Source organism: Sceloporus undulatus, chromosome 6 (assembly GCF_019175285.1).
Source record: "Sceloporus undulatus isolate JIND9_A2432 ecotype Alabama chromosome 6, SceUnd_v1.1, whole genome shotgun sequence".
NCBI classification, from domain to species: domain Eukaryota; kingdom Metazoa; phylum Chordata; class Lepidosauria; order Squamata; family Phrynosomatidae; genus Sceloporus; species Sceloporus undulatus.
Genome location: NC_056527.1, coordinates 158,176,177 through 158,198,816, shown reverse-complemented (window position 1 = coordinate 158,198,816; position 22,640 = coordinate 158,176,177). Strand labels below are relative to the sequence as shown.

Sequence of the window (22,640 nt, the reverse complement as noted above, 5' to 3'; positions counted from 1 at the left end):
TTACATTCAGCTTGCATTTATCCAGCCTTTTCACACACACATACACACAAAAAAAAGCCCCAAGGAACTGCATTTCCATAGGCTGACATTTGCAATTTCATTTGTATGAGGACCAACCACACCTGAAAAATGTACTGTCAGGTTTTTGTGGAGATGGGGATCAAAGCTAGTGGACACAACATGTCTACTTCTGCAAGCAAGAGTGCCAAGACAAGTTAGTCAGGAGAAAACAAAGAAGGAAACCAAGCACATAGGATGAAACACTACACACAAAACCATTGAGACAGCTGACCAAAATTTAAAACAGAAGTATACGCAAGCCTGCCATCACTCCAAAAATAACTATAATCACTGTCACTGTTATGGTGACAAGGAAAACAGATTCCTGCTCTAGCTTTCAAGTAGGGACTCTTCAGTCTAACTTTGTAATGCTACTTTTGGTCAATCCCCTGGCTAGCAAAAATAAGTTTCGTAATGCACATGAAAATGAATTTCCTATTCATATTTCATACAGCCTGGATGTTGGTGTAGGTTGGAAGAGTGGCAGTAAACTGAAGCTGAATTCTGATAAGATGGAAGCTCTGTGCATTGGTGGCTTTCAGATACAGGAACTGGGTAAGACTGGGTTGCATTCCCTCTGAAAGAACAGGTGTATCGCTTGGGAAGGAACTGATGTAGATCTATGTTTGTCACTACAGACTCAGCTGCCCTCTGTGGCTTGGAGTGCTTGGGACCAGCTTCAGTGGTCAGCCTTTCCAGGACAGGGATAATTCAGCCACAGTAATCCATGCACTGATGATGCTCTGATTAGACTACTGCAATGTGCTTTACATGGGGCTGCCCTTGAAGACGACCCAGAAACTGCAGCTAGTGCAAATTACAGCAGCCAGACTTCTGAGCAAAAAATAATAGAAAAAAACCTATGTAATACCAGTTTTAAAGGAATTTCATTGGCTGCCAATACACTTCTGTCTGAATTCAAAGTGCTGGAAATGACATTTAAAGTCCAAAATAGCTTGGGATCTTGATATGTGAAGACGTGCCTCTTGAAATATGCCCCTCTGCAAGATTTAAGGTTTGTTGAAAGGGCCTTCCTGTTTAAATTTGTCAAACTGGTTTTTATTGTATGTCCCCTTGACATCTCAAAATTGGATGTGTAGGATTACTGATTTGAAAATATATACATAATAAAGAAGCAGTTACATTAGGGTAATAAAGGTATATCCGAAGCTATGGTAGAACTGGAAGGTAACTTTATCGATACGAAAATAAGAACAGTTGGATTAGAATAATACAGCGGTAACATGGAGCTCTACTATCTTAGGAAGTTAATTGTTGAACAGCGAGAGGGAAAGAGAAAATCCTTATAGAAGGTCGTTATATGCAATAGGTAATTAAATGAAAAATAAAAGATATATGACTGTACATAAGAACATAAGCATAACAAATGTATTTTTAATGGATTTAGATATCAGGTATCTTCTTTTTTTTCCTTACGACTATCATTAAGATTTGTTGTTGTTTGTCTGTTAATTTTTTTCTTTTTTATATGTTTTTATGTATGTTTTGCATTACATTTATATGCATTTTATGTTTTTAACCAATAATTTTTTAAAAAAGAAATCCCTGGATGGAGGGCAGGATATCATTTTTTAAATAAACAGACAAATAGGGAGAAGCACACTGAACACTGAAATGAGGTTTGCTTAAGTACATTCTATCCCCCATAATATATTCCTCATTGCAACATGTTTCACACTTCATGAAATTTTATTGTACTAAAATAAACTTTTATGTTTCACAGCAACAAGTTGCGCACAGCTTGATGCATGTTATAGGGCAGTGATGGCGAACCTATGGCACGCATGCCAGAGGTGGCAATCAGAGCCATGTCTGTGGGCACACATGCTGTAGCCCTAGCACAGAGTTTGCCAGAGTTTCTTACTAGAAAGTCAGAGGGACATGGCACTTTGCAATAAATAAGTGGGGTCTGGGTTGCATTTTGGGCACTCGGTCTGTAAAAGGTTCACCATCACATAATATAGGGTAGCCGCCCCCTCTGAAATAACCTCCAGATGTGTTCAAGTACAATGCCCAGACTCCAGCTAGCCTGGCCAATTCATTTCTTTTTACCAAACCTGTAGGGTGTGATCTGATGCCAGTTCTTCAGCAAGCTTCTCAACACCCAGCCCAACAAATTCACATAGAAAATGGTTTCAATGGCTTGGGATATATGGATTTAAACAACAACAACAGTGGGAAACTTCATAAAATAGATGGGATAATTTGTACCAGAACATTTTTCAGATCTTTCAATACACATTCAAGAAAAGGGCCCCTTTACTGGTAAATGACTTCTTGGCATACATCTGCAGCTAAATTAATTTAGTATGTGCTGCCACAGTCATTAAAATTATATGGTCAAACCAAATGAATACCAAAGTTTGTGAATGACCTAAAACTGTAGCTGCTTCTAAAGGAACGGCCAACACAATGACAAATAGTGTCATTAGAGTTTGGCATAGTCGGTATTTAATTAATATCAGATAGAAGAAGAAAACACTATGAAGTAGAAATTAAAAACAGACCTATGTTATTATATTTGTTTTGAAATTAGTGGATTTAGGGCTTATTCTCCAATGCAAACACTCAAAGAAAATATCAAGATGATGAAAACAATGGGCCCGAACAGATAGCCCAAAATAAAGCTGCTTCAGGTCACTTTGGAGGTATGCTGTTGAAATGCTGCATGCGTCCTAAGAGGCCGGAAGCCACGCCAAAGCCATGCTCCAGTTCTAAGTAAACCCAATTGACATCAGTGAGCTGGCTCTAAGTTTAAGTTGGGATCCAAGCTGTATCTACTTATGGGGGATTCTTCAGGAAAACATTAGATTGCAATCAATACTGCATATAAAAAGAGTCCCTTTCACTGACCACAGTGTGATGGAATTCGAAACAAACCTGGAGAGAGGATTATACTATTCCTTCAGGAAGAGAAAGTACAAATCTTTAGGAAGAAGATTTCTTTCAAGTACAACTAGGCAACAATTCTTTCAGCTGCAATCTGAAACAACCTAACTTCTGCATATGTTAACTGGTAAGTGTCTCCTAATGGTTTAGATGGCACTTTGAATGTGGCTACATGTTCCTCAGTGCATGAAAGCTCTGCCTTTTGACAATTCTAAAAGTTTCCCTGCCAACTGGCTACAAATGCTGAAGGAGATCATTACTGTGCATAGAGGAAAAGGATAACCACTGACCATTTTTCTTCATCCTTTTATTATATTCCTTTATTTTACTAATTGGTAGCTACTTTCCCATTCTCCTTCCCCTCTGAGAGTGTATGGAAAATCATCACCAAAGAAGAGAGATAAGTCAAAACGAACAACACATCAACAGAGACCACCAATGATTCCAGACCTCCTGGCCAGAATCTCTTGCATAAGTTGCTCATAGAAGAGGTTGGACATTTTTGTACAATGAGCATTCAGTTCAAGATAGTGGAAGTTAAGTTCCATCTGTGGTTCCACTGGGCAGGCAGATGTACCAGAAGTGGAGGCACATGCATATTCACTTGTGCATTTGGTTGCATATCAAGGGCACATGTTGCTATTTAGCACTAGAGTTGCATACTGCCTAACTCCACATGTAGAGATTTACACATGTAGAGTTCTGACCCATGTGTGTTAACCTATGATCTTGATTCCCCCCAGTTATCTGTAACTGTATCTGAGGGAGTATCTGCACTGCAGAATTATATCAGTTTGATCTCACTTTAAGTGCCATGGCTCCAGCCATGGGATTTGTGATTTGGGGAAGGATTTTTTAACTCTCTAGTTCACTTCCATGAACTGTCAGCAGTCCTGAGATCTCTCTGATGAAAACTTATAAGTTCCTCATTCAATGTCTCTGGTAGAATGTACTTTTCCATCTCAATATAGTGCCATCAGAGTGTAGTGCACTTTATAAAGGGAACAGCATCCTGTGCCAAGGATCTTACAATCTAGAATTCAACACAGGGAAAATAATAGTGGATGGGTGAGGGATATGGAGGCAGGGGTAAACAAGGAAGCCATTCACAGCTGCTTCAGATGCATCTGCTTAGGTTTAGTCACAGGTTCAGTTACAATAGGACATGATAATATAAAGAATAAAGGTTATTACCTGGCAATCCAGGCGGTCCTAGTCAGAAAATGAACAAAAAGAAACAGAAAATAAATGGTAAGTATAATTTGATAGTAAAACTTAAAAACGAATTCTTGTAAGATAGTGCCAAAATGATAGTTAAAATGACATGGAAATATTTCAAAAGGCATTTGAAATCTTGAGAACAGGGTCAAAGCTTGGAAAAGTTATTTTCAGGAAAAGAACTCCGCAAATCTCCCAGCCAACATGAGAGGTATATTTCCAAAATAATTTTTCCAGATTGTGAACAAAGATGGGAAACTTGTTGTCTTCCAGAGGTGGCTGCAGTACAACTCCCATAGCCAGCAAAGCCAATGGAGATGGGTGATGGGAATTGTGGTCCAATAAAATCTGGACAGCTGCAGGTTTCTCACTCCTGCTTTATAGCATTTGTACACATTTAAAAGACAACTAATTCCAACAAGAATTGGAAAAGATACTACTCTGCAGATTTAACCTGCAACAAAAGCAAATTCAGGAAGTGGGAAAGCTGAAGGATAATTTCTTTCCTGATCCACAACTTCTGTCTGGGAGCTTTGATTCTAAATGCAGATTTAGCAGAAACCCCAAGCACCCACACTGGCACATGCTCTGCCATTTAGAGAGAAAAAGAAGATCATCCAGGATTTCTGCCACCTTACAAGCATATGAACCCTGTTCTCGCAGCAATCATGTAAGGTTTTTAAAAAATAGAAACATATCAGTTTTAGAGCAGCTGTTATTGCACGCCTTTGCAATGTGCAATTGAGGCTGCTGCTGCTGCTACCACATTCTCTTCCTCACTCTCCCTTCAGCACATCTCCTTGCCCTGAGTCCTACCTGCATGCCTTTCAGTTTTAGTTTTAAGTTTTTCATGCACTTCCAAGAAAACTAAACTAAACTAAAGGGAACCAGCCTGCTTGAGAATACCAAGGGGGCAAGGAGAAGACACTGACAGTATGTTACTACCAATATCATAACTGCACCAGCAGCCATGTTTTGAACCTGGTGACGGGTTGCCTCCATCAATGAAAAGGGATGCCCTAACCGCTCTTCAGGGACACAGCAACCATGGGTCAGGGATGGCAATCATGCAATAAGTATCACCCAAGCCACTTTTCCTAGCTGTAATTGCGATTTAAAAGCTGTGTGTAGTAGTCTTCCAAGTTTTTTAAAGCTCAGGTTGTTGAAAGATAATCTCCAGATGGAAGTAAACAGACTCCAGCTCAAGCACCAACTTAAATCACAATGGACTGCTCTTGGGCAAAACATGTGTTCTGTAAGAGTGCCTCTCCTTGCACATGCCTTTTCACAAATGCCAGCCAAAGTACCTAAATCATTAATGTGCATCCATTCTTCTGTGCCTCCCAAGAGGTTTGAGGCATGTCAAAACTGCAGCTCACTCAGCATGGCATGGTGAACAAGGTGCCAAATGAAAACAGTGGATCAGATCTAGATTGAATGTTTAGGGAGCAGCTGCAAGGCTGACTTTCATTATCCCTTGCTTTACCATTGGGAAGCTAAGTCTAAGTATGGTTCCCAGATATCCCATATTTGGGTAATGGAAATCCTGCTTTTGCTTTCCATGGGAAGTGAAAATACCAGCTACACTCATAGCAGACTGACCCCCAGGCATTTGGTATACAGCAAAATGGCCTCAACTTACATGCTAAATTCTGTGGGGAGCTATCTGTTGTGAACACAGCTGGCTTTGACTCTTGCTATCTCAGTATTTCAGGCCCAGACAAATGAAATGAGTGGAATATGAGGCAGACCTACAATAAGTCTTGCAAGACAAGGGCCTCTAATGAGAGTTCCAAGCTCCCATAGATTAACAATGCCAAATATCACAGGAGCCCAAAACTCTTGTGGGAGGCCTTATGGTGGGCCTTACTGTTGTTATTAACATCCTTCAAGTAGACCTCGACTCAGTACAACCCTGTGAATGAGACACCTCCAAGACACCCTATTCTCAACTGCTCCATTCGGGTCCTGCAGACCCAGGGTCATGTCCTGCTTGATCAAGTCTATCCATCTTGTATGTGGTCTTCCTCTCTTCCTACAGCCTTCTACCTTTCCAAGCATTCTTGTATTTTCTAGTGAGTCATGCCTTCGCATCATGTGGCCAAGGTACAGCAGCCTCAATTTAGTCATCTTGGCTTCTTGGACCCATTTATTTGTCTTTTCAGCCATCCATGGTTTCTGCAGAACTCTTCTCCAGCATCACATCTCAAATGAGTTGTTTTTCTATAAGCTTTCTTCACTGTCCAGCTCTCACACCCATACACAGTGATGTGAAATACAGTGGTATGAACAATACTAATTTTAGTTTAGTTGTATATCTCTGCACTGTCTAGTTCTTTTATTGCTGCCCTTCCCAGTCCAAGCCTTTTTCTGATTCCTTGACTCCAGCTCCATGCTGATCAATGATTGATCCAAGGTATGGGAAATTTCTAACTATTTCAATTTTCTCATTGTCTGCATTGAATTTATGTAAATCCTTTGTGCTCATATGTTTTTGTTTTCTTAATGTTCAACTGTAAGCCTGCCTTAGCACTTCCTTGAATTGGAATTGTTCCAAGCTTTCGCTGTTTTCTGCCAGTAGTATGGTGTCATCTGCTTATCTTATACTGCTGATAATAGATTGGGCCTTATAGACACAGCCAATCTTGATCCATATTACTGTTTGAGAAACCTTGCAGTCCTGAGGCAAGAGAGTGGGCTGAATTCAAGTTCAGAGAAGTTATTGGAGGCCTCATTCCAGTAAAAGAGAAAGGGTGGAACCAAAAACTTTATATGAGGCTTAACAAGTGACCAGTGATGCAGCCAGTGCTGGACCTCAGGGCTGACGTCTGGAGTCATCATACTGTACAAAAAGGTAGATACAAAGGACCACCCAGATAATGTTGTCCAAAGCATTGTCAAAAAAGAAGTGTGAAGAACCAGGCTGCAGAGTAACAGTTTAAAGGTAAAACAGAGAAAGTGTTCTGCTGACTCCTTTGCAGTTGCAGTCGGTGATTGCGAAAGGCATGGAAACCATTCTCTCTGCCCACAGTTATGAGATAAGACATCACGTCACTTCCATTTCTACAATCTTGCTTTAAAATGGCTGGGTTTACCAGTTTTGGGGGGCTGCGGGAGGTTTTGGAGATCAAAGGAACCAAGACTGCCTTGTTTTTGTGGTGGTTTAGTTGATTTGGGGGACATTTTGGCAAAAAATGGTTGAAATTTTAAAAAAAGAACTTTCCCCATTGCTGCCTTCCAAAAGATAAGATTTCAGAGTGCAGCAAGAAGAAATGGCTCCTCTCCCAGTCAACATATAAAAGCCAGCGGTTAGTCAGTTCAATATACAGTATTTAATATTTAATCTAGATCTCTACACTTAGCTCAGCCTAGATTTAGACTGACTTTTGAATTAAATAAAAGGAGAAACCTGAAAAAAAATATCCTTTAGGGTCAAACTAAGTGATACACTTCCCTCATATTTTTGGATTGTAAAACCACAACTGTGAGTTGGACCAAAATCACAGCATAAGGCAATTGAAATTTAACCCACTTCCCAGTGCCAGTTTGTCATGGAAATCCCATTTTCTGAAAAAGTGGAAAACTTTTTACCCTGGAAAAGAAGTTGCTATTTATAACAGCAACAGTTTCACTTCTTAGATAATAAGTGAAGGGTGTGTGTGAGAGAGAACTTTTTAGGAAAACAATAATGGCTAAGTGCTCGCTCTTTCTTCTGTCCCTGAAGTGCAGCTCTTGCAAACCTCTTTGTGTAGTATTAAGATGAGGGAGAATCAAAGGGATACAAGGATAGTCATAGATTTAATAACTCATCTTAAAGCCTGGCTTTTAGACTTAGGGGTGTGGTAGCAAACAAGCAGGCCGAAAATATTTTTAAAGGTCCATTCTTTTGCATAGTCAACCTGTTTGCTAGCCTACCTGTTAAACACACTCCTCTGGTGCTGTTGCATAACTCCACCATCACACGGACCTAAAACCAGAAAAAATATTTGTCACTGATGGCAACATGCTTCCTATGGGTGGGGAGACTCATCTTTGCCTTATCCTAGCAATCTGAGAAATCCCCAAGTTGTTAACACTTATAAATAAATTAAATAAAACCAGAAATTGCCTGTATACTGAATTGGATCCTTGGGTGTCTATCTCAACATTAGGTGATTCCACACTGCAAAATTATAGCCATTTAATCCCACTTGACTTGCCATGGCTCCTTCCTATGGGATCCTGGGATTTGTAGTCTGGGGAGTGGCTAAAGCTCTTTGGCACAGAATTTTAATTCCTTTGTCAACTACAAATCCCACAATACCACAGAATATAACCATGGCAGGGAAAGCAACATCAGAACACTATAACACTGCAGGGTGGATGCATCCACAAAGAGCAGGGAATCTTGACTCACCAAAAGTTCCAGCCTTTCCTCTTGCAAGGATTTTAGTTTAATGGTCTTTCTGACAGTAACTAGGCTGTTGCCACACTGCGGGATTAATGCAGCTTGACACTGCTTTAACTGTCATGGCTGGGATTTTTGGTTTATGTGGCATCAGCACTCTCTGAGAGAGAAGGCTAAATATCTCAGAAAATTGCAAATCCTAGAATTCCACAGCATCAAGCCATAGCAGTTAAAGCAGTGTCAAACTGCCTTAATTCTGCAGCCTAGATCTTGGAAAAGACACTGCACTATTTTAGAATAGGAGGAGAACATACAAAAGGTTAGAGGTCACCAAATGATGCTATAAGAAGAAAAGAGAATGGCCTCCTGAGAAATTCCAGAGCAGTGGTTCCCAACCTGTGGGTCTTGACCCCTTTGGGGGTCAAACAACCCTTTCACAGGGATCGCCTAAGACCATCGGAAAACACACATATCCAATGGTCTTAGGAACTTTTATGGTTGGGGGTCACCACAACATGAGGATCTGTATTAAAGGATTGCAGCATTAGGAAGGTTGTGAACCACTGTTCCAGAGGAACGGTTCTCAAAGTTTATGGTTTGAACTACAACCCCAGAGGTTCCAGCCAATTTAACCAATAGATGTGAATTCTTGGAGGAGATGTCCAAAACATCTGGAGGATCTATGGTTGAGAACGACTGCCCCAGAGGGTCAAAAGGATGGCCAGATGTGGCCCAAAGATCCTGGATGGATCCAGACAGAAGTAAGCTCTGGGTTCTGATAGATACTACGGTGTGACTCAGTATAGGACGAGTTCATATGTGTGAACAAGAGGTAAAAAAAAAACCTGAGACCTTTCCTCAACAATGTGGAATGATGTGAACCCCAGCAAAGGTGAAATTCTAACACATTGCCATGGTCAGTACCATTAGTTCAGGGCTTACATTTCTTTAAAAAGGAAGGAGCCCTGCTTGCTCTTTGTACAGAGATCATTGCTTACATATAAAGAAAATGTAATGTCCCAAATGAGGACAGACAGAGCCATTGCCTAAGAAGCAACCTAAACTAACTCTCAAAGGAAGGCCATGGGTTGACCTTACTCAGTAAGGCGAGGCTCTTTTTTAAAAAAAAGTTTTCAAATCCATCCTAGTAATGGTTTGATACAATGCCCACCCTCATCCAAAACATTATACAGTGGAGTAAACTCACAGCAACTCACCAGTGTTGTGACTTGCAATGTTGTGGCTGGGAGTGTAGTGTTTGTATGTTCAGTCCTAACCCCTTCTTTGCCACTGCAAATCATTCACTAGACTACCGTAGTTTATCCAGATTAGTCGTTCTCAACGTTTTGTTATCCAGGTGTTGTTGGACTTTATCTTTCAGGAGTCTCTGCCAGCATGGCCAATGGCCAGGGATTCTGAGAGCTGAAGTCCAAATCCTCAGAGGAATGAAAGCTGAGAAATTGCTAACCTATTGCACTCCAGATGTCTTGAACTTTACTGGTTATGACCTAAACCATATATGGCTTAGATCCAGAAATGATCTTCAGAGGAAAGATTTCATTGAATCATAGAATCAAAGAGTTGGAAGAAACCTCAAAGGTCATCAAGTCCAACCCCCTGCCATGCAAGAATACACAATCATAGCATTCCCAAACAGATGACCATCCAGCCTCTGTTTAAAAACCAGGGCTCCTATTAGGATATGCCTGTTCCATACTAAAGACCACGTCAAAGGTATGATCTGTACGATGTGTGGGCCTGGAGACTAGTTGGGATAGAGCCATGTTTGTCATGGGAGCCATGAACTCCCAAGCTGTGCCTGTTAGATGTGAAGAATCGGTCTGGAGTGGGATGTTGAGATCACCCAGCATGATGACTCCAGCATCAACTCCAAGACCAGTTGTATCAGCTCAGCTAGGGAGTCTGTTAGTCAATGGGATGGACAGTAAACCAACAGAATCCCCAGACTATCCCTAGCCTTCAAGCTTAGGTAAATACACTTGATGTGGTCTGTTTTCTGGACAGGTATCTTGGTCAAAATAAACTTGTTTTTATGGACCACGGCCACTCCTCCCCCAAATCCACTTCCCCTTACTTGTTCTTTAATGGAATACCCAGCTGGGAGAGCCTTCATCCAAGTTACACTGCTGTCATCCCTCAGCCAGATTTCCGTGAAACATGCCAGGCCAGCTTCTCCTCCACCAGTAGGTCATATATTATATGGGTTTTGTTCTTGACTGACCTGGCATTACACCAGAACAGGGAAAGGTTCTGTGGTTGGGTTGGCACGATCTCCAGTTCTTTTGGGGTAACAGAGTGAAAGGAAAGCTGGATAGATTTCAAATATTGTTCTCAACTTCCTCTATAACAGTATCTCACCTTGTTAATGCCATACCTTCCATTACCCCGCACTACACTTATTGCCACTCCATAATTAACAGTGACTGCTTCCTCTAGCTGCTACCAGTGGTATTCTCTCCCCACCTGCTCCCATCTCTCTCCATTAGCCTATTTAATAGAAAATATTCTAAATAGGCGGGTCTAATTGTTGCCCCCAAGTTTCCAACCCAATGTCCACCAGTGCTAGCTGGTGATGCTACGAAGGTGGATGGGGAGGGAGTCCTACTCTACTAGGCATTTGTTGGACATTGACCATAGAGTTGCACTGGAGGACCCAGACATTCCTAGAGAGGTGTCCTCTCAGGTAAAAACATGGTGTTTTTGTTATTTGTGGTTTTTCCATATTCACGGGGGTGTCCCTAACCCTAGCGAATATGGAGGGACAAGTGTGTTTCTATTTTGTCTGCTTGTAAGCTGCCTCAATCCTGGTGAAGAGGTGGCATATAAATATTTTGATATTTCTCTTTTTTTCCTATGTTTAAGTCTATACATATTTTAATTAGCAGTCCTCTTATATATGTTTTTGCCGTGTCCCAAATTCTATTCATGGACATTCCTCGTGTTTTGTTTTCTTTAAAGAAAACCCCTTTTTTATTTTCTCAACAAATTCTTCATCCTGTAATATATTTCTGTTTAAACTCCATTTGAAGTTATTTGTCTTTACAGTAGTTAAATTGTGTTCTGGCAGGAATTTTGGTTCTATTTCCATTTCTGTAATACCTTTTGAAAAGTTGTAAATTTTCACAAAACTTAATAGCTGCTGGTGAAGCTGGAGCCTCTATGGCCACTTCCCCCCACTTTCAGCTGTTCTGCGGCTTCTGGTCTGTCTCCAGAGCTGTCTTCCTTTCTCAGTTGATGCTCCTACTTCACCCTTCAAAGCTTTCCAATGATCCCAATCAAGTCATTGAAATCCCTCATTTCATTACAGGGCTTTCCATGGGGGAGTAAGGAGACCAGAGCTCACGTCCATGCCTCTGCTCGGTTTACCGCCATAGCCAGAAATGAAAGAAAGTTTCAGCTATTTTATTTTAGCTTATATTGTAAGACACTCTGAGCCCTCTTTTTGGAAAAAAGTAGGACATTAATGTAATAAATAAATGAAATAAGCTTCAACTATTCAGTCAGCCTGAGTCGAGGAATCAGGGATCCTGGCAGACGTTCTGGCCCAGCAGGTAAAAGCAGAATCACCATTGCCCTGTGGATCTCAATCCACAGAGCTGCCCTAGTCTAATGATATATTATAGTCAATGTTATAAATGCACTGAGGTTGCATCCGCACTGCAGAAATAATCTGGTTTGACACCACTTTAACTGCCAGAGCTCAATGCTATGGAATTCTGGAATTTGCAGTTTGTTGTGGCACCAGAGATCTCTTATAGGGAAGGCAAACAAACTACACAAAAAAACCACAATTCTCAGAATTCCATAGCATTGAGCCCTGGCAGTTAAAGTGGTGTCAAACCAGATTATTTCTGCAGTGCAGATGGGCTCTGACAGGGAAGGGTGAATAATCTCCCCTCCCAACAGAGAACACCCACCAGGACAGCTGAAGCTTTTGCAATCCTTTTGCAAAACACTGTGAATCCTTGCCTTTGAGAAAACAACAGACTATCAGCAAGCAATGTTCAATGAAAGAATAAAAATGAATAGATCATCTTCATGAGAATTCATCTTAGACCTCCATGAAGGTGCTCCTCTCACATTCCATGCAATGCCTGCCACTTAACTAACAATGAGTCACTTATTACAGTTTTGGACCTCCTATTTTCCATCATCCCCACACAGTAGCCACATCAGACTAACATTATTGGAACACCCTGTATTCCAAATGCCATGCTCTCTTTGCCTTTCTCTGCCTTTGTTCACAAAGACAGAAGACTGATTGCCTCCTCTTTATGGAGCTTGATCACCATCTTGTTTTGTCAACTGGCATACTCACAAGACCAATCTGTTGAGGAGAAAGAGCCAAGAAAGAGAAAGAGAGAATTTACCTTAAAAGGTTATTCTGGCACAGGGATAAACTGGGGGAAGAAAATGTGGCTACTAATTGTGTTGCTGTTTTACAACAGTTTATCTCCTTGGTTTGCTTGCTGAAGTTTTACATGACAGAAGCCCAGTGTTGGTAGATGCAAAATCACATACACCCCAATACAAAAAGGAATGGAAACCTTACAACTTGGACATTTCTCCCCATATGTGTGAAATAGCTGAGCAACGTCTTATAGGTGGGATCCACCCAGCCTTCAGTCTACTGCTGGCCACCAGCAAGATTTCTATTGTTTGCCAACACACCATACCCCAGAACTGTCCCCATTTTGCAGGGATAATTCCAATTAATCCTCTGTGATCCCAATTTTTCATCTCCTTTTAAAATGTCCCACTTTCCTTCTCCTCCTGTCATTTCCCCCTTGTATTCCTAGTTTACTTCCATTGGTTGAAACTGAGTTCAAAGTGCAAACATGGTTTGCACTTAATAAACTCAGCAAAGGGGAAAAGAGAGGTTAGAACCCTGCACTTCCCAGTAGGATGAGGCAAAAGCAAGCTGCTGAAGACTTCCCTAGCTTATGGGTTCTTCCTCATTCATAACTTTTTCCAATCTTGACCACACTCTAATGCTGCTTGGCCACACGTGTCCCAGTTTTCATCTGTTAAATGTTGGAGAGTATGCAATTCAGCAACAACTATACTTTTTTTAAGTCACCTTGAGTCCCCCGTAGGAGAAAGGCAGCATACAAAATTAAAACAGCTCTCTATGTTGCAGAATGATTTCAGAGTGCACCGTTTGCCTGTCCACAAGGTGGAGCATATCATTCCCTTCTGGAAGGGAAATGCAATTGGGGAAAATATTTGGCAGCACACTTTTGTCAGTGGCAGCAGCATGTAGAGCTACAAAAATGGCTGTGGTAGGCCACATGCATGTATGACACAGACACAGATATACACACACATACACCAGTTTAGGACAACTTCCCCCATCACTCTTATCCCTGATAAGAACAAATGGGCCATGATGTAGTGGTTTGAGCATTGGACTAGGACTCTGGAGATCAAGATTCAAATCCTGGCTCAGCCATCTAAACTCAAGTCACACTCATTGAGTCTCAGAGAATGGCAATGCAACCCCCCCTGGATGGAGAAACTTGCCACATGATAGGGTCACCATAAGACAGAAATTACTTGAAGGAACCACAACCACAATGTTTCAATTAGAGATTTAAATCCTAATTAGATTTGCCATTGTATAACTAAGGATAAAACTCTCTCTCTCTCTCTCCTTGCTGCAAGACTGCAAGATATGCTGAATTACCTTTGCTTTCTATGGGAAAATTTGGACTTTTGTTACATTTTATTTAGCATACCAATCTATCAGGAACAGTGCCAATTAATCATCTGTCATCCCACCTTTTCACCTGCTTTTAGAATGTCCCAGTTTCTCTTCCTCCCACTTTCCTTCTTTGTCTTCAGCTTACCCCATTTGCTGCAAACTGAGCTAAAAGTGCAAAAGTGGTAATTCAGTGCAAAGGGGAAAGAAGAGAACGGGGCTGATGTCATGAAGCATAACACATTAAGTACCAACCACACTTGCACAGAGTATGCCAATGAAATTCAAAACATCAAATGTAACAAATGAGGAAAATCAATGTATGTGTACTTTTCAAGACAATTCTCTTGCTATGAGATTCCTCCTGGCCTCTCTGAGGACCAAAGAACAGGGCTCTGGCCCTCAGACATGGAAATCTTATTATTTTCCACTCCCAGAACAATACAACTTCTTTCTTGTGTTCATGGGATCATTGTGCTTTTCTCTCCATCCACCTTCCGTTTTTCGTTTCATTATATAGATTGCAAGTTGGAAATGACTTGAAGGCACGCAACAACAACAAATACAACAAAGAGAGAGAGAGAAGAAATCACTGTAATAATGCCAACAGCATGGAGGGCTACTGAAAGCTAAACACAGGGCTGTCATTTTCCAAAGCAGAACTGTGTTTCTTGCATAACTGTCCCAAGCACAACATTTCACAGGATTCCAGGCATTCATATGTTACCAGCCTTCTCTTGTCCCTGTTTCATTCAATGTATGTAACTGTTGCTGGCACATTCCAAGCCTGGAATGACTAACTATAAGAAACTCTGGCAAATGGGAAGATCCATTAGCAGCTTATTCATTCTGTGCCTGCATAAACAATCCTCAGCCTCAAAGGCTGATTATATAAGCCATGACAAGGAGGCCCTGGGGTTTCATTCACTGTGAATGGAAGTTCATTTTCTTCCTAAGGCATATCTCAAAAGCATGTGTTTTTCCCCCTCACAACTTTATGGAGGCATCCCTGAAGTAGGAAAAGTTCAACAAACAACCCTGGTTGTGTAAATACCTTTTCTACAATGGTGCCCTGTTTGGTTTTGTTTAGTTTTGTTTCTTTCACGCGTCTATTATGTTTTGTGCCTCTCCATGATCATTTATGGCAGTGCTACTCAAAGGGGCAAGTCAAAAAAGTGAGTCAAAAGCAAACACTCAAAGTCAATAAATAAATAAATATTGGAAAATTACAATAAATCTACCAAACAATCAACAATCCAAATACAAAAATAATTTTTGAAACAACAAATCAGAAGGTCTGTTAGATATTAATCTCTAACTGCAGGAAGACTGATGACCACAGATCTAAAAATATTTGGCCTTTATTTTATTTAAGGCTTGTTTAGAACCATAGCCATCAATCTTTTCACATCTATTGCTACAAAATTATTTGGAGGGTGTGTATATATATGGATTATGAGTGTTCATACAGAAAGTAGGATTACAGTCAGAGGAAGCAAGCATGAAAACTGGGGGAAAGAATATCAACAATTTAAGATATCCAGATGACAGCATATTAGTTGTCAAAAAGAAAAGACTAGGACCCACTACTGACAAAAGTTAATAAAGAAAGTCCAAAAGCAGGGCTACAGTTGAATATTAAGAAGACAAAAGATTGATGACAGATGATTTACGTATCATTGAAGTTGATAATAAAGACACTGAAATAGTTTAAAGATTTCCTCTACCTTGGCTCAGTTATTAATCAAAATGGTGACTGTAGTCAAGAAATCTGAAGATATGGACATGGAAAGGAAACCATGAAGAAATTAGGTAAGGTTCTCAAGCATCAATATATATTATCATTAAATACCAAAATCAGAATCACCAAGGTCATCGTATTTTCAATGTCTGTATACCAGTGTGAAAGATGGACAGTGAAGAAATCTGTCAAGAACAAAATCAGCTCATCCGAAATGTGATGCTTGAGAAGAATTCTACAGATACCATGGAGGACTAAAAAGAGAAATGATCACAGAGCATATTGTGACTGAATTCTCACTAGAAATCAACATAATTAAATCGAGGCTATTGCCTGAAAATGGAAGGTGAGGCGGCATAGCGTAGCAATTTGAATGTTAGACTGACTCTGGAGCTCAGTCATGGAAACCTGCATGGTCTCAGCCTCAAGGGAAGGCAACGGCAAAGCCCCTCTGAACAAATGTTGACATGAAAATCCCATGATAGAGTTGCCTTAGAGTCACCATAAGTCAGAAATGACTAGAAGGCATACAACAACAACAACAACAACAACAAGCCCTAAAAAATCCAGTGTGGGTTAGTGATTCCAGTGCTGGACTAGGACTCCAGTAGATGAGGTGTGAGATTCCTGCCCAGTCATGGAAACCCACTGGATGATCTTGGGCAAGTCACAGTCTTTTCTCAGCCTCAGAGGAAAGCAATGCCAAGCACCCTCCAAACAAATCTTTCTAAGAAAATCTTGTAATACATTCACCTTACAGTGACTTGAAGGCACACAACAACAATAACAAACAACAGCAATTCTAGTTGGGACCACCTGCAGGATTCATGACAATATCTCATGAGCCTTGTTCCTCCCTGTTCTGCCTGTGGTTGACATATTTATTCACTGCCCCTGCTCCTGCGCTTTTTAACAGCAACAGGAATTCATCATCTCACAGGTTCCATACTGAGGAGAACTACCTGTGTTGCACTTCTGCTGTTCATGTACTTGTTAAAGGGTTAGATGTCCTGCCGCTGTGAGCGGCTGAGTTGCATTCAAAGTGGTGCCTCTCTAGGAATTTCTAGGTCCTTCAGCACAACTCTGTGGGCAAATCTATGGTCAATATCTGGTGAACATAGAATTATTCTAGTTGACCTACAAATGCCTAGAGAAGCGTTCTCTCTTGGAATCTGAAGGTCCTCCAGTGCAACATCTGGTGAAAGTTGACTATAAATTCACATTGGAGGACCTAGAGGTTCCTAGATAGAACATATTAATCAAATTGGTAAATGATCAAATCTGCAAAAGTCAAAGCCACAATGGTGGGAAGCCAACTGAATTGGTCTTTTTGTCAGTCCATCGTATCCAAAGAACTCTCCTCCGGTACAACATTTCAAATGAGCTGATTCTCTTCCCATCAGCCCAAGGGGTATTCACACTTAAATATCTGTCCCGCGGATATATGATAGAGGATCGATGTTCCCACTATGTTTAATGCGACCAATCTCTCCAAGGCATTTAAATCCTCTCTGGCATTCACACGTGTCACTTTGCTTCAACATGGAGGCGCCTCCATGTCCAGGAACAATCCTCACAATCTGGATCAGTTTGGTAGCGTACTCACACTCCCAAAGAGGAGGATGGCCTACAGTAGCCCTGGAAAGGATGCAGCTCTCCAGTTGCTGGTGAACACTCTCCCCACAATCCTTCACCAAAGAGCTGGATGGGGAGCAATGGAAACCAGAGTGCAACAACATCTGGCGGCACAGGCCCCCTACGCCATGCACTCAACGCATGATCCTGGCCTTTCATGTACCTTCCAACATTTTGCTGATGAAACCAGGACATGTTTGGCCAAGCGATCTCAGAGTGTGGTCAAGAAGGCAAAAGGTATTGAGGAAGCACACACAAGTGAGGAGAGCCTGCAGCAGTTTGCCTCTGCCTGAATCTACTGGGAGGGGAAGGATTCTGCCCCACTTCTCTTCTACTTTTTCACTTTGAACTCAACTGGTAGCAATGGAAGTTAGCTGAGGACCAAAAGGGAAAGTGGAGGAAGAGAGAAACTGGGACGTTGTAAAAGCAACTGGGGAAGAGGGAGAGGATTGATCAGGCCTTTTCCTATAGGACCATAGAACCGTAGAGTTGGAAGAGACCCCAATTAGGGCCCTGATCCAGCCCAACCCTTCTGCCATGCAGGAACTCTCCATCAAAGCATCCCCATTGACAGATGGCCATCCAGCCTCTGCTTAGGGAGGGCTGAAGTGCACTGATATGTGGTCTAGAAATGTCCTTGCTACTGCTATTGCAAAGCTCTTGACTCCTTTCTAGCTCCTGGGGAGGCAAGGAGAGGAGGGGGGGATGCTGGGAGATGCCATCCCAAGAGTCTAGGATGCTGGGAATTGTGGTCCAAGAAGACCACAGTCATCATCATAGAATCCTCGAGTGGGAAGAGACCCCAAGAAGGGCCATGAAGTCCAGCCCCCTTCTGCCATGCAGGAACTCTCCATCCAAGCCTCCATCTTCTGCTCCAAGACCTCCACCAGACTCCAAGACTCTCCCTCCCCTGCATGGCAGCCCCTGCTTACCGGCACCATGGAGTAGGTCATGAGCATGAGCAGCTCCTCGTTCTCGGCCCGGAGGTGGTGGGGCCCCTTCAGGGTCGGATGGCTCCTCTTGCCCCTGCCGCTGGGGGCGCTGTCTTCCCGGGGGAGGCCTGGGCCTGGGGCCCCTTGGAGGCGCCGCTCCTGTCCACGGAGCTCCTGCTGCAGAGTCCCCAGGGCGGCGCTGAGCTCCCGCCACTGGGCCAGAAGGAAGAGGGTCCCCGCAGCGCTGAGGGCGGCCCAAAGAGCCAGGCAGCCCAGGGCCCACTTCAGGGCCCGACTACTGCCAGGCCCCATGGCTCCAGGACACAGAGAGGGAGAGGGAGGGCCCAGGCGCCCGCCTTTTCTAGGCCAGCCCCGGCCCCTCAGGAGGGAGGCCCGAAGGGGCCCCAATGGCAGAGGGAGGGAGGCAGGCCTCCGCAGGGGTGCCCCCCCGGGCCCGAAGGGGCAGCACCTCTCCCTCCAATCTCTGCCCCCTTTGGCTGCTGGCATTGTCCCCTGTAGCCCCCAGAGAGGTGTGGGGGCTCAAGGGGAGGAGGAAAAGCATTTAAAAACAAATACAGTTATACATTTAGTTTAAAAAATAAATAATATTTCAAGATATATATATATATATATATATGAAGAAAAAAGTAACTTTGTTAGAATCATAGAGTTGGAAGAGACCGCAAGGGCCATCCAGTCCAACCCCATTCTGCCATGCAGGAACTCCCACTCAAAGCATCCCTGACAGATGGCCATCCAGCCTCTGTTTAAAGACTTCCAAGGAAGGAGACTCCACTATACTCCAAGGAAGGAGTTTGTTCCACTGTTGAATTAGCTTACAGTTGTAAACCATTTAGACAGTATGAAGCAGTATATAAATGAAGCTTGTTTGTTTGAACAGCCCTTACTGTCAGGAAGTTCTTCTTAATGTTGAGCTGGAATCTCTTTTCCTGTACCTTGAATCCATGGCTTTGTGTCCTGTTCTCTGGAGCAGCAGAAAACAAGCTTGCTCCCTCCTCAATATGACATCCCTTCAAGCATTTAAACAGGGCTATCATATCACTTCTTAACCTTCTCTTCTCCAGATTAAACATCCCCAGCTCCCTGAGTCTTTCCTCATAGGGCATGGTTTCTTCACCATTTTAGTCGCCCTCCTTTGGACACGCTCCAGTTTCTCAATGACTGTCTATCTTGTGTTATCCATTGCATAGGATACTGGAAGATTCCACCTCCAGTCCGACACCCACATCCCTGGGAATGAGCCCCACTGGACTCCGTGGGTCTTACGTTTGAGTAGATGTGTACAGGATTGCAATGCGTATATCGCCACAAAGTAACAGTTGGAGCATAGCAGGAGGGACAGCTCCCTTGGTTCTCCATCTGTACAATGTTGCTGGAGCGTTGCATTTTTGAAATGTGTGGTTATTTTCCCAAGACTCAACGGAGGTGTTAAAAGAAGTGGAAAATGGTCCCCGTAGAGACAGCTCTGCACAAATATTCGAAAGGAGACGTCATAAGGCTGGCCCCGTCCTCAGGCAAAGGGAAGGGACCACAAGGATTTTCAAGTACTGCCTTGCACACTTAAAGCTTTTGTGCCAACTGCGCCCATTCCTTGAGATACCTGATCTGACCACAGTGGTGCATGTCTATGGCCTCGGACAGCCTAAAAGGGCTGTTGTGAGCCACTTTAATGTATTGTGAGCCACTTTGTCTCGTCACAGAAAAGCAGGATAAAAATTAAAAAATTACTTATTATTTATTATGCCATCACGCTGCGTTGGGAGTGTGGCATTCAGATAATGCAAACCATATATGCGTCTGGAAGCCACCTGGGCACTGCTCTTTTGCAAAGAACCACCCCAAAAAGGAGAGGTAAAATACTGCTCCTGTTTGAAACCCAGTTTTGGACTGTGGCAGCAGCCTGGATTAAAGCCAGGCACATGCGGCTGCTGGGGTCCTGGGGCAAATGGTGGTGGCGCAGTCCCAGCACGGACCTTTTGCATCATCTGCTTCGCCCCTCAGTTGCATCCCATTTGGACTATTGCAGCACGCTGTACATGGGACTACCTTTGAAGATTGTCCAAAGACCTGCAGCTATATTATTAACTGGGATGGTTACAGGGACCATGTAACCTCTCTGTTAAAACAGCTCCACCACCTGCCAGTCTGTTTCTACGCTCAGTTCAAAGTACTTGTTATGACCTGTCATGCACGGTTCAAGACATGTCATGCACAGTTAAAGACATTGACTCTGATGGCTGCAACATTGGCAGGTCAGCCATTTGAGGCCCAGGTGCTGGATGATGGATCCTGTCACTAGTCCCAGCTTCTGCCAAGATAGCAGTTTGAAAGCATGCAAATGCAAGTAGATAAACAGATACCACTTTGGTGTGAAGGTAACATCATTCTGTGAAGTCATGCTGGCCACATGACCACGGAGTTGTCTTTGACAAAGCTGGCTCTTCAGTTTAGTGACGGAGATGAGCACCACCCCTACAGCTGGACACGGCTAGACAATCTTGTCAAAGAGGAAATCATTATCTTTTTAAAGAGCTATAAAGTCTGGTTATGACCTATATAGCTTACATCCAGGCTACCTGAAAAATCATATCCGCTCATGTGGAACTACATGGCCCCTGAGAACCCTTCTCTCCATCTCACCATCTTCATGGACACAGTTGGCAGAAAAACAAGACAGGGCATTGGAGATTATCATAAGGGGAAAAGAACGGGAGAGAAGCGGGATGCTCCCGTCCTTATTGCACAACTGCACAAAGATTATCACATTACGTCCTGCGACGTCACGCTCATCCCGTGCTTCTCGTGTCAATGAAGTGGAATGGCTTTGTCACTTTTTATTAATGCTAGTTTCCCATTTATGAAAAGTGGCAGGACCATTCCACTTTATTGATGGGAGAAGGATGGGATTAATGCGATGTTGCAGGATGTCATGTCATAATCCGCACGCAATTGTGCAATAAGGATGGAAGCATCTGCTTGTCTCCCATCCTTTTTCTCTGTGGTTGCTGCTCCTAGACTCGAACTCCTTTCCCTGAGAGGCCAGTATGGTCATTCTTTGTTGTCCTTCCATCATCAGGCAAAGACCTTTTTATTCCAAAAGATTTAAAAAACAGTATATTTGTAAAACTTTGTAAAAGAAAGTTTTTAAAGAATGAGTTTTAAGAAGGTCCTGTATCATTTTTTTTCCATTTTTAACCGAACAGTTTTAATCTTTTAAACATCTTAACTGCTTTTTATCTTTTTATCTGTTACTAAATTGTTTTCTTATTGTGAATAGTTTAATTCCATTTTAAAGTTCACTTTTTCTATGTTTTTGGGCTCTATTGTTTCTTGTTTTAAATTGTAAACTGTCTTGAGTCTCAATTTCGGGGGAAAGATGGAATGATGATGAGGATGATTGCAGTCAGCCTTCTGTACCCACAGATTCTTTATCCATGGATTCAAGTGTCCAGGCTTGAAAATATTTTTTAAAATATATAAATTCCCAAAAGCATTTTCTCATGTAATATAAGGGACATCATTGTATATAATGGGACTTGAGCATCCATGGATTTTTGTATCCACAGAGTGAGCATGTACAGAGTTTCAGCAAGACAATATTCACCAAGTGTGTGGCAGTGGGGGGGGGGTACTTGAGGGAAGTAAAGTGTTTGGACATTGTTCACTATAAAATAGGTTTCTGTGGAGGAACAGTTTTCATAGGTAACAACAAAAATAATCCCAAATGAATGCTTTTTAAACAGAAAGTATGTTGTAAAGCTTCCAAAAAGGGAAGGCAGTGCAGAGCTGCAATCATATTTAAGCACATAGTGATCTTAATGATTTTTAGTATCCTGCCCACCCCAAAAAATACCCAAGTTAAAAAGAAAAAGAAAAAAACACCTCCATGGTTCTTAACAAAGCTTAGAAAAAATGGTTAAAAACCACAACTGAGCTTACATTGGGAAAGATAGAAATTTGGGGATTACAGTCATCTCTCCGGATTCGCTGACTTCCCATTCACGGTCTTGAATT

The 22,640-nt window shown here is 42.3% G+C and overlaps 1 protein-coding gene across 1 annotated transcript in view; it reads right to left on the bottom strand.

Moving 5' to 3' along the window:
* GLDN (gliomedin) overlaps positions 1-18,947 on the bottom strand; it is a 38,308-nt gene extending 19,361 nt beyond the window's left edge. Inside the window, exons 1-3 of the mRNA XM_042475000.1 lie at positions 18,606-18,947; positions 8,104-8,155; positions 4,165-4,182 (exon numbers count right to left, since the gene is read on the bottom strand). Of these exons, the coding sequence (XP_042330934.1) occupies positions 4,165-4,182; positions 8,104-8,155; positions 18,606-18,917 (382 nt within the window). The 5' untranslated portion in view covers positions 18,918-18,947. The remainder of the gene's footprint in view (positions 1-4,164; positions 4,183-8,103; positions 8,156-18,605) is intronic.
* Between the last annotated feature and the right edge of the window lie 3,693 nt (positions 18,948-22,640).